The sequence below is a fragment of the Petromyzon marinus genome, chromosome 41 (genome assembly GCF_048934315.1).
Source record: "Petromyzon marinus isolate PM22_M1 ecotype Great Lakes invasive population chromosome 41, UKy_Petmar_22M1.pri1.0, whole genome shotgun sequence".
Taxonomy (NCBI): Eukaryota; Metazoa; Chordata; class Hyperoartia; order Petromyzontiformes; family Petromyzontidae; genus Petromyzon; species Petromyzon marinus.
The window spans coordinates 10909684-10927421 of record NC_133707.1 but is presented as its reverse complement, the minus strand read 5'-3'; the positions used below and the strand labels follow the sequence as shown (position 1 = coordinate 10927421).

The following is a 17738-nucleotide window of genomic DNA, read 5'->3' as shown; positions in this document are numbered from 1 at the left end:
CTGTCACTAATTTGCACTGAAGTAACTAATTGGCGTTTTGTTAACGTGACGCATGTGTTTTACTGATGGTGGTGGAGGGTTGCGACACATTTATAATAACGCGATCTAACCCAAAATAAAAAAAAAAACCTTTTATTATGAATGACTGACCAGCTTGTTGAAGTATGGTCAAATAACCTCCCGTGGCTGCCAAATAAGCCTCATCATCAAGTATGGTCATGTAAACCCCCCCCCCCCCATCATAATCAGCCATGAGCAATCCTTTGCTGGATGAAGGCCTCCTCAACTTGTTGCCATCTCTCGTGGTTCTATGACATTAATCATTGATCTTTCGCCTGCACACGAGCCTATTTATTGGCTCCATCTCCTCTGTGGATGTCTTCTCGGATGCGCTCCATTCCTTGGCTGCCACTCAGTCGCCATCTCTCTTAGCCCTGCGATGTAGCATCTTATGTGTAAGCATGCTCTTTAAGTGCAGTGCTGCAGCACAGATCGGAATATTACGTGTTGAATAAATACCACAGCTGGCTGTCCGATATTTACAGTTAAAATGTTTTGGGGGGGTCTTCGGATTTTTCTTTTTGTTTCTTTTAAGGAAAAATATTAAAGCAACAAATTGTCCGGGGAGACGGGACGACAATGCGTCCTTCCACTCGTGAATCGCACAAGGCCGTGATTGATCCGTGCTGGAATCCGAGAAATGTCTAAGGTCCACTGCACTCGCTCGGGTTAACGCAACACAAAGGCAAGGCCAGTGAGGGTCCCCACCAATCGGATGTCTCCCCTCTCGGGTCATGTGTCACCCAGAGCCAATGAAGTGCTCCGTGTTCACGCATGCATAGCCTTGGCCATGAACAGTTGTTAGCTCTGTGCTGCCCATGTGCACGTTGCAGCAATTATTTACTATTTTTTAATTTTTAACAGACGTCAGGTTTGTGGATTTGTTTAAATTAAGTGGGGCGTGTTACGTGAGCCATATTTACAAAATGAGCTCGCATAGAGGGGTCCTTGCCTCGGACACCTGGCATTTTGACAGCATTGGTTCAAGCAAGCCTGACTGCTGATGAGACACAATGTTAAAACCTGTCTAGACGTTGCTTAATTACTTGCGTTCAACCAATACTGTTGATGAAATGCACTCCCAGAAAGAAATGTGGTTGATGGTACGTGTGGTAAAATATTTTTTACGTGGCGAGATAAATATGGGAAGGTGGCGTTATGTTTTGTTGTAATTCACATTCTCCATGACCTCTAAGGATTAATTTGTGTCGTGTAATTAGTAATTTGAATTCAGATACTGTATTTGCAGGGGATGGAAGGAATTTGTCAAAAAAAATTTGGATAAAGTAAGAAAGGGGAGGCTGGGTGGATCTGAGGTCAGAGTGGCCAGATAAAAACCGCGATTCTACATTAGAATCCAGGCAGCTGCCTCTGATTAAACCGGCTTCTCAAGCACAGTATTATCCTGTTAACCACAAATATGAAATATTACTTTCTATCTGCGCTTAATTTGGCTAAATTCGAACAAATAAACAAATATCAGATTGACTGTCAAGAGACAAACATTGCTCTTCAGAGCGTAGCGAGTTGGAAAGTGCTGCCCCCGCTGAATGGAACACAAGCCACTTTAAGGGGCTTGAGAGATAGCTCTTTGATATCTGCTCCGTGGGCCATTCTCTAACACGACGAGTATTACTGCTGTGTGAGAGATGCAAATGGGTGGCATAAATGGGCCATTTTGGGATACAATTGGGAGGGGGGGGGGGGGCGTTATAAAATAAAGGAATATATCTGTCCATGTAATTAGAAAAGGAGGTTTCGGTGAGTAGCACGCATGTAAATTTAAATGTCTTTTGTTTAACCAGGTGAGAACTCAAGAGACCAGAATAGAGGCTCATTTTCAAGAGTGATTCGGGTCACGTAAATGAGAAAGAAGTCCTTCAGGGTAAGATATTGAGAGTAGAACAATTACGGGATCGAGCAGAAGGAAGTGAAGGCGAGGTGTGGGGGCATTCATGGCTTTGGCCATGACGACCCTTGGGCCTGGATCTTCGACAAATTGTTAACGGCTCAAAACAAAAGAGGAATTGCGAATCGATGCGCGAGAGGTGTGACGGCTTGTTAGCGCGTATCTGTGATCGGCCACGCATCAATCGGTTGTGCCAGACCCTGCGCATGTCGCAACCCCTCGCAGGTTCGTGAAATCCTTCGACTCGGTGCACATGTCCTGGGAAGGGAAAAGGCGGCTCCTTTGAGATGTGTTATTTTTTGCAGTGCTTTGACAGATACGGGGTGTTTTATTTTGTCTCATTCCACTTGAGTGGCTTTATCAAAACAAACTCGGTGAACCGAATCTGCATCTCTTATTTGATAAAAACAAGCCTAGTTGCCCGCTTAAATATTATACCTTTAGTTTGCAGAATATACCCATGTTTTAAGATAAAGTGCTTCCCTCTTACATGAACGTGGTGATGAATTAATAATTTATTGATTATTTTATTGAGAGCTCGGGGTGAGCAGCTACATCATGTGCATTGTCTTTGTGCTGTTCCCCTTTTGGCGTCCTCTGGTCTAACACTGTTTGAGACGAGGCTCAAAAGAAAGCTGTCTCTGGTGTGGTGCAATCAGTTTCAAAGACAATGCATGTATTATCAGATCATGGTTTTTGTTTGTTTGCATGATTCACCACAAGTATATGTGGTTAATGCATACATGATTCTTGGCAAAGGGTTTCAGTTTAGTGTTTTAAGATCTTAACAACCTGTTTTATTGCCAGAGGGTAAAACCTGTTCTTATAGATGATGATTATGATCTGATTAAATTAATGATGATTAGATACAAATTTGTTGAAGATATTGTGATAGTAATGTAGATGGTAATTGATGTTTGCATGGTAGGGATGATTTTATGATTATTTGTGGATGTACTCTTGATGATGATTGCTCGATAAGGATTGGATGATAATAGTGATCATTTGGATGATGATGTCATTGCTGCAATCGTTTGTGAGTCAAAAATATTTGACTGCAGACCTGGTGTTAGTCATAACATATTACAGCGGAATCTATCGCTGAATTCCCATTACATTTCAATTGTAATTATGAATTCCACAATCACAGTTGTAATGAAGGTTGTTAATATTGCACTGGATTTTGAACAATCGTTTTCGGGATGGATTCCAAAAAGTTAGGGAATAGGTAAGTCACTGTGGTACGTCCCAAACAAAAACATACATACGCAGGACTGGCCTTTTATGTATTTTATTAGACATTTTGATGTGTGTGGCAAATCTATATTCATCCATATGTTTACGAAATAAATAACTCAGCAAATGGTAATACGGTGGCACGGTGGCACAGTGATTAGCGCTACACTTTATGAACAAGACACCATCGGTTCTATTCCTTGCCATAGCTACTGTCAGTGGTGAGTGATATCTTAACTGATCTTCACCACCAACCTGCATTGACCAGCGTGGTGAAGTATGGTCAAACAACCCCCATGACTGACACAGCATGGGAGGACTTTATCCAGCATTTCATTGACAGAAAGTGAATTTCAAAGTGATTTCCTCCGCAAATGAGATCGAGGTGGTGCTCATCTCTCGTTTACATTCCTGAGCCAGTGGTGCCAATTCCACATTCTCATGGCAGGTGAAATTCGATACATAGGACAACCACTGTTGATCTTCCCCAAAATGTGGTATCCACTTTATGGACCCTGGAGAGATGATGGGCTGAGTCTGTTGGGTGTTTGCTCTACCCCTAAGCCACCTGTCTGGGATTGACAAAGGGATAAGTGTTATCATTATTATTATTGATGCACTGTATGTTGACCTTCTTTGGCACCGTATATAGCAAACCATGCTAATAGGTGGTGCGGAGGAAGGACAACAAACTCAACACAAAAAATGAGAATAGGTTTTCCCCTTTTTTCTGGCAACAAAACACCAAACTGAAATATTTTACAAGGAATAATGTCTGCATTAACCACAATAATTGTGGTCAGAATGCAAACAAAAACATACTCTGATAATATACAGTGAGGGAAAAAAGTATTTGATCACCTGCTGATTTTGTACGTTTGCCCACTGACAAAGAAATGATCAGTCTATAATTTTAATGGTAGGTTTATTTGAACAGTGAGAGACAGAATAACAACAAAAAAATCCAGAAAAACGCATGTCAAAAATGTTATAAATTGATTCGCATTTTAATGAGGGAAATAAGTATTTGACCCCTCTGCAAAACATGACTTAGTACTTGGTGGCAAAACCCTTGTTGGCAATCACAGAGGTCAGACGTTTCTTGTAGTTGGCCACCAGGTTTGCACACATCTCAGGAGGGATTTTGTCCCACTACTCTTTGCAGATCTTCTCCAAGTCATTAAGGTTTCGAGGCTGACATTTGGCAACTCGAACCTTCAACTCCCTCCACAGATTTTCTATGGGATTAAGGTCTGGAGACTGGCTAGGCCATTCCAAGACCTTAATGTGCTTCTTCTTGGGCCACTCCTTTGTTGCCTTGGCCATGTGTTTTGGGTCATTGTCATGCTGGAATACCCATCCACGAACCATTTTCAATGCCCTGGCTGAGGGAAGGAGGTTCTCACCCAAGATTTGACGGTACATGGCCCCATCCATCGTCCCTTTGATGCGGTGAAGTTGTCCTGTCCACTTAGCAGAAAAACACCCCCAAAGCATAATGTTTCCACCTCCATGTTTGACGGTGGGGATGGTGTTCTTGGGGTCATAGGCAGCATTCCTCCTCCTCCAAACACGGCGAGTTAAGTTGATGCCAAAGAGCTCCATTTTGGTCTCATCTGACCACAACACTTTCACCCAGTTGTCCTCTGAATCATTCAGATGTTCATTGGCAAACTTCAGACGGGCATGTATATGTGCTTTGTTGAGCAGGGGGACCTTGGGGGCGCTGCAGGATTTCAGTCCTTCATGGCGTAGTGTGTTGCCAATTGTTTTCTTGGTGACTATGGTCCCAGCTGCCTTGAGGTCATTGACAAGATCCTCCCGTGTAGTTCTGGGCTGATTCCTCACCGTTCTCATGATCATTGCAACTCCACGAGGTGAGATCTTGCATGGAGCCCCAGGCCGAGGGATATCGACAGTTGTTTTGTGTTTCTTCCATTTGCGAATAATCGCACCAACTGTTGTCCCCTTCTCACCAAGCTGCTTGGCAATGGTCTTGTAGCCCATTCCAGCCTTGTGTAGGTCTACAATCTTGTCCCTGACATCCTTGGAGAGCTCTTTGGTCTTGGCCATGGTGGAGAGTTTGGAATCTGATTGATTGATTGCTTTTGTGGACAGGTGTCTTTTATACAGGTAACAAGCTGAGATTAGGAGCACTCCCTTTAAGAGTGTGCTCCTAATCTCAGCTCGTTACCTGTATAAAAGACACCTGGGAGCCAAAAATCTTTCTGATTGGGAGGGGGTCAAATACTTATTTCCCTCATTAAAATGCAAATCAATTTATAAAAATTTTGACATGTGTTTTGCTGGATTTTTTTGTTGTTATTCTGTCTCTCACTGTTCAAATAAACCTACCATTAAAATGATAGAATGATAATTTCTTTGTCAGTGGGCAAACGTACAAAATCAGCAGGGGATCAAATACTTTTTTCCCTCACTGTATGCACTGTTTTTTAAGCTGATTGGTCCACACCAGAGACAGCTTTCTTTCGAGCCTCATCTCAAACGGTGTCGAGCCTCAGACTAGGCTCGCAAGAAAGCTGTCTCTGGTGTGGACCAATCAGCTTCAAAGGGTGTGTTTTTGTGTGCATTCTGACCACAAGTATTGTGGTTAATGCAGACATTATTCCTTGTGAAAGGTTTCAGTTTGGTGTTTTAACATCTTAACACAACTGTTTTGTTGCCCGAAAAAAGGGGAAAACATATTCTCATATGTTGGTACTGGCAAAGGAGGTCCCATGATATAAACACAAAAACCAGTGCTAAAGTCTGTCAGATGCTCACTCCCCATGTGTGTGTGCATGCGTGTCGACTAGTGGCTGGCCACCAGCCCCGCTACCCTCACCATGAACGTGGTAAAGAGAATGATGACGCGGCAGAGGCCGGAGGAGCATCCGCCATCGGCGTCGTCGCAAGACAATGCGCTGGGCCTCATGCACCTGCGGCGCCTCTTCCTCGAGATGACTACAACCTCCCGGCCCGTTACTCAGAAGGAGCAGGAGGAAAAGCTCTACATGATGCTTCCACTCTTCAACAAGGTGGGCCGGGCCGGACAGAAGGTTCATAATAGCCGGGTCTGAAATGTTGGGCCTGCACCGCTGGGATGCGAGATTATGAACAATGGGGCAGAGTGTCCGTGTCTGTTCCACTGGATTTATAATGGCCATGTTAGGGACATTTGAGTCGGCATTGGATAGAACTTGGGTTGATATCTGTATGATGGGTGCACAATATCCCATCACATTAAATGTTATATTTGCATCTAATTTATATTATTCTAGCTACGTTTCATTTTTATTCTCATGTGAAGAACACTCTTGATAGGGAATTTAAGTGTGCCTCCAGAATTGCTTTTGTGATGTCATTCTTTGGCTGTCCCTGATAATCTTAATTATTATCACAGTGTCTTATTTGTATTCAGCATCATTCTTGCAAAAAATTGCGTCCCAAAAACGCCATAGAATTTGCAACGTGCACAGATTTCAGTAGACACAGCGGCTAGAGGGCGCACGGGGTGAGCCGTGGCGGGACCTGTCTCCTCGGTGAGAGCAGGTGTTTGGCGAGGCTCCTCCCAGCTCGATGGCCGAGCGCTTCTCCGACCTGCTGCAGTTCGCCACGCAGGTGTCTCGGCTCATGGTGACCGAGATCCGCAGGCGAGCCTCCAACAAGTCCACCGGTGAGGCCCGTGCTGGCGGATTTCGACGGGAAAAAATAAACATTCTGATTCTGAAAGATTCTGATTCTGATCTATCTCTCTCTCTCTCTTTGCTCCACCATTATTATTGCTCCTACTACACTTGTTTACCTAGGAAAGTCTCACTGAGTCTCATGACCATTTTTCAGGATGGTCCAACGATTTTGCAGTCGGGTAGGGGGGAGCGATGCGTATGTGTGTGTTTTTAGCTATGGGAGGAAACCAGAGAACCCAGAGGTAACCCATGCAGATTGGGGGGAGAGCGTAAATTTGCCACACGGAAAGGTGCCCGAGTCAGGAATTCGAACCCAGGCCCTTCTTGCTGTGAGACATGAGTGGTTACCACTGCACTACGCCCACATATGAGCAAACAAAGGTGGCGCTTGATTAAGTTTGCGCTTCTGTGTCTACAGTGAGAATTCCACATTCCCATGGCAGGGACCAGTCTATTCATGATTCTCTCCTTCAACAACTGGCACTGGCCAGCGTGGTGAAATTTGTTCAAATAACCCCCACAATCCCACGCACGACTTGGGAAGGTCCTCATCCAGCAGAGGATTGATGAAAGGGCTGCACGTGTGCATACATGCAACATTTTTATCTGATTGCTGAATAGGCAAACGTGTTCATAGGTTTAACGATGAAAAAACGCTTGACACTGCCAACCAAATTTATTAGGCAGGTGGTGTGCCAGAGTTTAATGAAGTGTTAAAACTTATAACACAATTTTTGTTCCTGGGTAGTGTTATTTATAAATTTCTTATGCCTAAAAAGTATAGAAAATGGATATTATTCCCCACAAACTTTGATTTTGTGACCAGGACAATGATATTTTGAAATTTACCTATTTTCAATGAGAAAACAGGTGAAATTGTGTCTTATCGTTCACATAAGTCAGAAAAAAAAACATGAATCAAAATGAACATGTATTTATACTAAAGTAATACAAAAATGACTACAAAAGATTTAGAAGTGAGTAGTTTTTCGAGATTTACGATGATACTGTAAATCACTTTCACGAATCAGCCCCAAAATGTAGTCTCCCATCATGTTCTCGTTATACTGTCCTTGGTATCGGCGTTCAAAGTCCAGTATATCCTGGTGGAAGCACTCGCCTTGCCCCTCCGAATACGCTCCCATGTTCTCCTTGAATTGATCAAAATGAGCATCAAGGATATGGAATTTGAGTGACATCCTACAGCCCATTGTCCCATAGTTCTTCACCAGAGTCTCAACCAGCTCCACATCGTTTTCGGCCTTGTGATTGCCCAGGAAGCCACGAACCACTGCGACAAAGCTGTCCCAAGCCGCTTTCCCCTTACTAGTGAGCTTCTTGGGGAATTCATTGCACTCCAGGATCTTCTTTATCTGTGGTCCGACGAAGACACCGGCTTTGACCTTTGCCTCAGACAGCTTAGGGAAGAAGTCTTGAAGGTACTTGAAGGCTGCCGACTCCTTATCTACAGCTCTGACAAATTGTTTCACGAGGCCCAATTTGATGTGCAGTGGTGGCATCAGCACCTTCCCGGGGTCCACCAGTGGCTCCCACTTGATGTTGTTCCTCCCCACAGAGAACTCGGTCCGCTGTGGCCAGTCCCGCCTGTGGTAGTGCGCCTTGCTGTCTCGGCTATCCCAAAGGCAGGGAAACTTGGTAAAACCGCCTTGGAGACCCATCAGGAATACCACTATTTTGAAGTCTCCGATGACCTCCCAGCCATGCTCATCATACTTCAAGGCGTCCAGCAAGGTTTTGATGCTGTTGTAATCCTCTTTGAGGTGCATCGAGTGAGGCAGGGGAAGAGACGGGTACTTTTTACCATTATGGAGCAGCACGGCTTTGAGGCTCCTGGATGAGCTGTCAATGAAGAGGCGCCACTCATTCTGGTTACAGGCGAATCCGATTGCCTCGAACAGACTGGTCACATTGTGGCAGAAGCAGAGCCCATCTTGACGGGTGAAGAAGCTGCAAAAAGGTTGGTGATGCTTCCTCTTATCTTCGACTAGCACGCTTTCATCCAACACGTTCCACTGCTTGAGCCTAGACGTCAAAATCTCGGCATTGGACTTGGTGAGATCAAGATCTCTGATCAAGTCGTTGATGTCCTTTTGGTTGGGGTAGTATGGGTTTCTCTCCTCAGCTCCACCTCTGAAATTGTCATCTGGATCTGCAACGTCTTCCTTGCTCTCTGACTTGCTGCTCTCTTCTAAAGACGGCTGCTCTCTCTCCGGAGGAGTGGGTACGGGGAGCTCATGGCAGTGTGGCACCAGGGCGATGGATGTAAGAAGGTCCGGATCCATGATAGCAGGTGCATTCTTGCCAGTCCGATCTTTAGAAGGGTCCAACATGCAGAAGTAGCAGTTGCTTTAGTGGTCAGTGGGTTCCCGCCATGTTCTTTGGATAGCGAACTTCATGGCTCTCTTTTCCCCTCTGTACCATCCTACAAAAATACATTTATTTCACCCATGAATAGTAATGTGTAAGAGATTCTCGCAAGATTTTTCATACGTGACATATTTTTTCAATGTCATTTTAAAATTGAAAAATTTGACAATTAAATTTTTAAAACAAATTTTATAACATAAAATTCCGAGCAACAATTGTCCATCTTTCTTTCCAGAGGTTTTTTGCATTGCTCGCAGGTGAAATGAGGTGCCCGGGATTTGTCTTGATCTCCGACAGGCATGCCAAAATATGCCTTGTAGGCCTCACACATCTTAGCAGATGCTTCCACAGAGTACTTTTTCGCTCTTGTCTTGATAAATTGGCCGCAGACATAGCAAAATGCGTCTGCCGGATGCTTGCAGCCTCTTGATGCCATCTCAGAAAAATCAGATATGTATCCACTTAGGCAGCTGGAACTAAACTGAACTGGTGGGCTTAAGACCCATGTATTTATACGGCTATTTATATTACTGGAAAGTTCGAGAATATTCGAGAAGTTACTCCAAGTTTTACTCAGCACTGAATCTATCTGGAATGTTCTGTAAAATAGGTACATTTCAAAATATCACTGTCCTGGTCACAAAAGCAAAGTTTCTGGGGAATAATAGCTATTTTCTGTACCTTTGAGGCATAAGCAATTAGGAAATAACACTTACTACCCAGGAACAAAAAAAAAGGTTACACAGTGTTATTGATTCCGCTCACGCTGGTGAGTTGAACAATTCTCATGAACCAATTAGCAGCAATTAAATTGCGACGTTTCACTTGAAACTACGCCGAGCATCTTCAGGACAAGATCCAGGAACTAGGAATAATTGTCACCTGAACTGTTTTTTTTGTTTAGTTTGTTGTCCTTACCCCACGCCTTCGATTAGCACAGTTGGCTATGTACATTGTGAATGAAGTTCAACATACATGCGTACAAATGGCATGACATCACAGAAACAAAAATATCATCTTTTCCAGGTATTAACCTTTATAATTTCATTCTAATGTTATTTTAAGGATAAACCTTGTTCGTTTGTTGAAGTACAAGGAAGCTTGGATGGATATTTTTGGAATAGTAAGTGAAGCGGACTGCGTCCCTTAATGATGTGTTGCCTCTGCCTCTGTTTGTGTGTAGACGGCACAGTAATGGTAGTGGTAATCATGCTGGTAATGGCAGTGGCTGCTGTAATGAGGGGTTGCCTGCACTGTAATTCTTCCGGATTGCTGCTCATCTCGCGCACGAGCTGTACTGCCTCCGTTGCAAATAGATTAGAGGCTTAATTACAGGTGCCGTGTCTCACGCTTGTGTCGCTGGTCTACGCTTTTGAGAAGCCGGCGTGGTGGGCGATGAAAAGCGGAGTGCCGTAACACCTACACCACTTTCTTTCTATGCTCCATTGTGAACTTTCTAGTCGCTTATCCTATCCTTCTGCATCCTGCACACTTGTTCCACCGTCACATCTCCTCTTCCTGATTATGTACACATCGCTTTCTTTGTTGCTTCGTTCCATTGCGGTCGTCCGATCCACTTGCTCTACCCGTCCGGGGAGGGCCTAGCACCCTCCAACAGTAGCGCAGGTGCTAATATTTGCAGCCCTTTATCAATCCACTGCTGTGTGAAGGCCTTCCCATACCGTGTGGGGCATGGGGATTCTTTGGCCATAGTTCACCACGCTGGCCATTGTGGGATGTTGAGAGCGAGCAGGCTTGGGTCGGTTGAGATATCTTTCGCCAACGATGTTAGTCACAATCGGGAATCAAACTCGGGTAACTGGGCTGTGGCATGGCCCAGTAGTAGTCCATTAACCGCTTATTGCAGAGGTTTGTGGTTCGATTCCGACAGCCCAAACTGATTTTTACTGCGGTTGTAACGATAACAATACCCACCTTATGCGTCACGATTGACGTTAAGGATCCCTTGATGTCAATTCCAAGAGTGGGCCATTTTGTGCTGACGTCATGGTTCAAATTGATTAAATTCGTAAATTTACCTACAAAATTTTCAATTGGGAAACACAGCAATCATCGCCCACTACCTGCAGATTGATGCCCGCGTGCCAGGCGCTGAGTATTCAGCATTCTTGTGCCGGAGGGGCGGGGGGTGCCCTTTGGAATGTGTTGAGATGAGATGCGATGTAAGTCACTTATCGTTACACACAAAGTGCTTGCCACAAATGAACAACAATACCTCGCTGATCTCGTCAAGGAGCATAAACCATCACGCAAACTCCGGTCATCCTCGCAGCGGGAATTTGGCTGGCCATCGAACAAAAATGGTCGCTGCATCACGCACTTTTAGATGCACATCTGCCACCGTCTAGAATGCTCTTCTGTAGAAACCACTAGAGCAATGCACTTTTAAAGCTACATTAAAAACGTATTTCTTCAGAATTGCTTTTTATGTTTAGTTTGTGGTCCTTTCTCCACATCTCCGATTATCACGCTTGGCTACGTACGGTGCAAAAGGAGTTTCAACATACATACATATAAAGCGCTCTGATAACCCAGCGCACAGAGCGCTTTATCAAAAAAATCACTTTCACAACAATTGTTCACCCGGGGGGAGAAAATGAAGGGAGGCGGCTGTGGTTGAGAGCGCGAGAGTGACGCGTGGCGCCCTGTGGGTCTCACAGAGGCGGCGAGCTGCGCCATCGCCCAGTTTTTGGAGATCCACCAGAGCGAGGAGAGCAGCCGTGGGTGGATGCTGCTCAAGACCCTCAAGCTGCTCGCAGCCTCGGGACAGGTGACGGCCGTGAGGGTGGTGGCACTGGTGATTGTGGTGATGGTTGTGATGGTGATCATGATGATGATGGTGAGTGCGACAGTGATCGTTGTAATGGTGATGATGGTGGCAATGGTCATGATGATGGTGGCGGTGATCGTGATGATCGTGGTGATGATGGTTATGGTGGTGGTGAGGGTGATGATAATCGTTGAGGTGGTGGCAGATAGTTAGAGGTGGTGCCAGCGGTTTGGGGAGTCCATCCAGCAGCGGATTGACCCTGGCTGACAATGACGACGACAACGATGATGATCGTATACAGATACCACGGTCTCAGTCGCAACAGCCTGACGGGCCGCGCCTCCGCCTCTCCTCGCAGAAAACCGTCGACTGCATGACCACCATGTCGCTGCCGTCCACGCTTGTCAAGTGCCTCTACCTCTTCTTTGACCTGCCCCCTCCTGGGGGGCCCGGCCGGGCCACAGCAGGGGGCACGGCCGCACCCCCCGCCGCCGCCGCCGCCGCCGCCACTCCGGCAGGGGCAGGCGCCCCGACGCCTGGCTTGGCGAACCAGACCGACGTGTCGTGCTTCGAGCGCCGCGCGGCACTGCAGAAGGTGTTCGGGCAGGTGAGACGTGCCACGCGAGGGGAGTGGGAGATTATCATGCTTGTGGTAACCAAAGGATGACTTTGTTCGTAAAAGCTCAGGAGTGGAATTGGCCAATCGTCTTAACCATTAGAGGGCCACAGTTTTTGGACAATTGTTGGTGATATCTATGGTTTACTAAATTGTTCTCTCTCTCTCTCTTTTGAGATGCCTAGCACTAAATTTCCCGGAATGCACCAAATTTAATTGGCTCTCGGAAGTGAAGCAGAGTTGATCCTGGACAGTGCTTGGATGGGTGACTTCCTTGCACAAATAGGTGGTATCGACTGCAGAGGGTAGTTTAGTCATTAGCGCATTACCCTAAGAACCCAGTGACCCAAGTTCGAAACCTGCTCACAGCGACGAATATCTGAACCGGTCCTGAGCCTCCCCTAGTTAGATTCTGCCTTAAATGAGTGCCTAGTGCGGCATGTAATCATCAGCACTGCGGAGACGAAGGCGGCCGGGCGTGGTGATGAACACAACACCATCTCGTGCGTCGTGTTGGCGTTTATAGGCGCTTGCGAGCAGCGCTTGCACCAAGAGACTCTTAAGACTTAACAGCAATTTGTTTTTGTTTGTGTGTGCTGCGTAGATCCTGGTGCGGCTGTGTCGCTTCGTGTCCCCGGCCGAGGAGTTGGCCCAGAAGGACGACCTGCAGCTGGTGTTCACGGCCCTCACGTCCTGGTGCCCGGCACACAACCTGGCGTGGCGGCAGAGTGCCGCCGAGGCGCTGCTCACACTGGCGCGACACGGCCTCAGCGCCAACGTGCTCAAGTACCTGCACGGTGCGCGATCGCCGGTGCTGCTCCCCCCAGCAAGCCTGTCATCCGAGTTTTATTGAGTAATCGCTTACTTGACCGATTGTAATCGGTGCCAGATCGGTGCTCTGATCTCTAAATCACCGACTAGTTGCTAATGGCCAGGTCTGGAGCAGTGAGCCCGTGCGGAACAATGCTGATGTGCAGGGTTTTGAGTACAGGGCTGTTATCTATAACGCTGTCTGCAAGGCCTCATAATGGCCACCTGGCTCGGGCTTAGAGCAAGCGGCTCGCAATCGGAAGGTGGCGAGTTAAAATTTCGGTTGGTTGGTTGGTTGACTCGGCCATCATCTCTCCACGGTCAGTAAAATGAGTACCACTTCGTGGGGAAGTCAAGAGTAAATGTCCTTTGGCTAAACTCACACCCCCACGATAGGAATGGGGAATTTCCACCACTTGTTCAAGACTGTCAACAGGAGATGAGAACAAATGCCTCTGTGTGCATTTGAGCTGGGACTCACTCTGGCTTTGACTTTCGAAGAGATGCTGAGCCAGCAATGCAAAGAACTTCGGTTCGAATCCACACAGTGGTCGTACAAAAATCTATGGGCTCTGATTACCCAAGTAAACGATTACTCTATTTATGACTCTACTGGCTGTAGGTTTTATTGCTCAACTAATCTGTTAACTCTTTACTATCTGGTGGGAGAGGTGAACCAGCTAAAACACTAACATGGTGACACAAAACTCGTGTGTATTTAGCCGCGTGGAATCGGGGTGAAGATGTAGAATGCTGTTGTGTCTGTTATTGTGCCGCTTCTCGAAGTAACTTGCCGACATATGCAGTCACGTGGGCGCTAGGTCACTCACCCTCGATGAGTGAGGAGCAGCTCATAAACCAGGGCACAAGTAAAATGTGTTTTTGTGGAAACAATGTTTATCTATCCACGGCATGAGTGAACTGTGTACAGGCGTGTTCCAGTTCAAAGTTCAAGTTAATTTAGTGTAATCGGTGACCCGGATGAGTCTAATTTGAAAATGTGATCTGCTTCACTAATTTTACAAAGCAAAAATAACACTGAAAATTCCAACAATCGAGTAAATATAAATCATAGCAAAAGCAACGGTATTAAATTTGTGGCAAAAACAACTACATGACAGGAAAATTAGAAAGCGGTGCACAAACATAATCAATATTTCCACTTACAAAAATTGGCTCGAATGTAGGGTGATTATTGCATTCGTATGCAATTAGACAAGGGTGTATGATGTCAAATACATCTGCAAGGGAAGTTATCGCAAATAATCGACAGCTAAGCATCAGGTTGTGATTGATCCGGGAGAGGAAGCAGGGACGTTTATCAAGCGAAGGGATCCCAGGTGTTTGGGGAATGAGCAAAGAATGAGTGAGAAGCATGTCACTGTTTCTGATGAGTGATAACCATGCGAGTGTTTTGGTTGAGTGAGAACCGTGCAAGTGTTTTGGATGAGTAAGAACCGTGCGAGTGTTTTGGTTGAGTGAGAACCGTGCGAGTGTTTTGGATGAGTGAGAACCGTGCGAGTGTTTTGGATGAGTGAGAACCGTGTGAGTGTTTTGGTTGAGTGAGAACTGTGCGAGTGTTTTGGATGAGTGAGAACCGTGCGAGTGTTTTGGTTGAGTGAGAACCATGCGAGTGTTTTGGATGAGTGAGAACCGTGCGAGTGTTTTGGTTGAGTGAGAACCGTGCGAGCGTTTTGGATGAGTGAGAACCGTGCGAGTGTTTTGGTTGAGTGAGAACCGTGCGAGTGTTTTGGATGAGTGAGAACCGTGCGAGTGTTTTGGATGAGTGAGAACCGTGCGAGTGTTTTGGTTGAGTGAGAACCGTGCGAGTGTTTTGGATGAGTGAGAACCGTGCGAGTGTTTTGGATGAGTGAGAACCGTGCGAGTGTTTTGGATGAGTGAGAACCGTGCGAGTGTTTTGGTTGAGTGAGAACTGTGCAAGTGTTTTGGATGAGTGAGAACCGTGCAAGTGTTTTGGTTGAGTGAACCGTGCGGGCGTTTTGGATGAGTGAGAACCGTGCGAGTGTTTTGGTTGAGTGAGAACCGTGCGAGTGTTTTGGTTGAGTGAACCGTGCGGGCGTTTTGGATGAGTGAGAACCGTGCGAGTGTTTTGGATGAGTGAGAACCGTGCGAGTGTTTTGGTTGAGTGAACCGTGCGGGCGTTTTGGATGAGTGAGAACTGTGTGAGTGTTTTGGTTGAGTGAGAACCGTGCGAGTGTTTTGGTTGAGTGAGAACCGTGCAAGTGTTTTGGATGAGTGAGAACCGTGCGAGTGTTTTGGATGAGTGAGAACCGTGCGAGTGTTTTGGTTGAGTGAGAACTGTGCGAGAGTTTTGGATGAGTGAGAACCGTGCGAGTGTTTTGGATGAGTGAGAACCGTGCGAGTGTTTTGGTTGAGTGAGAACCGTGCGAGTGTTTTGGTTGAGTGAGAACCGTGCGAGTGTTTTGGTTGAGTGAGAACCGTGCGAGTGTTTTGGATGAGTGAGAACCGTGCGAGTGTTTTGGTTGAGTGAGAACCGTGCGAGAGTTTTGGTTGAGTGAGAACCGTGCGAGTGTTTTGGATGAGTGAGAACCGTGCGAGTGTTTTGGTTGAGTGAGAACCGTGCGAGTGTTTTGGATGAGTGAGAACCGTGCGAGTGTTTTGGATGAGTGAGAACCGTGCGAGTGTTTTGGATGAGTGAGAATTGTGCGAGTGTTTTGGATGAGTGAGAACCGTGCGAGTGTTTTGGATGAGTGAGAACCGTGCGAGTGTTCTGTCCTCGGTGCGAGGCGCTTGTGAACCCTCTGTTCCCCTCTCTCCCCGTCCTCTCCGTGTGCAGACAAGGAGTGCGTGGGGCTGTGCCTGCAGACGATGCGTCAGTCAAGCGAGCTGAGCCTGGCAGAGCTGCTCGAGATCCTTGTGAGCCTTCTGTGCTTCCTCAAGGACTCGAGCGAGGTGTCGCACAGCCTCCTCGACGACTTCCGCTGCTGCCAGGGCTACCAGTTCCTCTGTGACTTCATGCTCAGGCACGGCGCCAATGCACGCTGTCGTCCGTCTGTCCCCCCTACCTGTGCACGCTCGTCCGTTCACCCATGCATGCTTTAATTTGCCCACCCTATTCATCTGTGTGTCTGTCCATGCATTCATTCATGCATTCATTCTGCCACCTGTTCATACTTTGCTTTATTAGCCAGAACAGGCGTGTGGGGTGTTCCGTTTTTTCAATTTTCTCAACAAAGCCCCCGTTATTTCTATTTCCAGAATGTAACGTTATTTATATTCCGTGTTAAAAGTATGTATGTACGATTATAAAACAAAGGAAAACACACGACGGACAATCACGAGTCGCTTCTGGAATGCGCCTCCATTTCCACCGCAGCTGCTGTAGAGTCACACGGCTGTCTGCTGCACGGCGGCGGCGTTGGCGCGCAGGTAACGGCAACGCGGCACGGCTGGCGTGCCTCTCCTTCGGGTTTTGTATGGTGGGAGCGCAATTTTCTAACAACCGAAATGTTTTGGGTTTGTAGCTGTCCCACCCACCTGATCACCCACCCACCCAAAGCCACTCTCCCATCCGCTCACCCACCCACTCATCCACCGATCACCCGCCCCTCACCCACCCCAGTGGCCCACGGCGTAAGAGTCGTGTGATGCCGTTTGGCTTGTGCCCGCGCAGGCTGGAGCAGGCGGAGGAGGAGGGTGCGCGGGACGGGCTGCGTAACCTCGTGCTGCTGGTGGCCTCGCTGTCCACGTGCGGAGCGGCCGAGCTGCGTCCATCTAGCAGCCTGACGAGCGGCGTGCCGTACCTACTGCCGGGCTTCACCGTGCCGCAACCGCTCGGCAAAGGTGCTCCTCCCTCTTCCTCCCTGCCCCCTTCTCCCCTCCTCCTTCCCCCCTCCATCCCCCACCTCCCCCCTCCCTTCTCTCTCCACCCTCCTCCTCCTTTCGGCCTCTCGTCCGTGTCGCCATTGTTTTTGCTGATTCTGTTGTTAAAATTGCCATCAGACAATTCTTGACTGGCTTTGGCCTCATCAGGAGTCATCAGTACGGTGGTCTTCAATGCTCATTGCTACCCAATGGCTCTGGGAAGCCACACATGCAGAGTGCTTTGCTCTCCATCATTGAGGCCCCCATAAGCGTTTGCCTAATGGCCAATTACTTCGTCACAAAGGATGGCTTCAAGTCACCAATTAGACCGATTCTCTCTTCTTCCACAGGGATATGTGCTTGGCCCATCACTTTTTAGCATCGACATGGCAC

At 47.0% G+C, this 17738-nt stretch overlaps 1 protein-coding gene across 5 annotated transcripts in view; it reads left to right on the top strand.

Annotated features, from left to right (window-relative positions):
* WDFY3 (WD repeat and FYVE domain containing 3) overlaps nt 1–17738 on the top strand; it is an 88989-nt gene that overhangs the window by 17488 nt on the left and 53763 nt on the right. For all 5 annotated transcript variants that reach the window (XR_012946525.1, XR_012946524.1, XM_032969114.2 and 2 more), the window contains exons 2-8: nt 6022–6243; nt 6758–6881; nt 11964–12073; nt 12432–12680; nt 13294–13486; nt 16318–16504; nt 17155–17324. Coding sequence is in view for 3 of the 5 variants with exons in the window: in XM_032969114.2 (XP_032825005.2) it covers nt 6052–6243; nt 6758–6881; nt 11964–12073; nt 12432–12680; nt 13294–13486; nt 16318–16504; nt 17155–17324 (1225 nt within the window). In the remaining 2 variants the exon portion in view is untranslated. The remainder of the gene's footprint in view (nt 1–6021; nt 6244–6757; nt 6882–11963; nt 12074–12431; nt 12681–13293; nt 13487–16317; nt 16505–17154; nt 17325–17738) is intronic.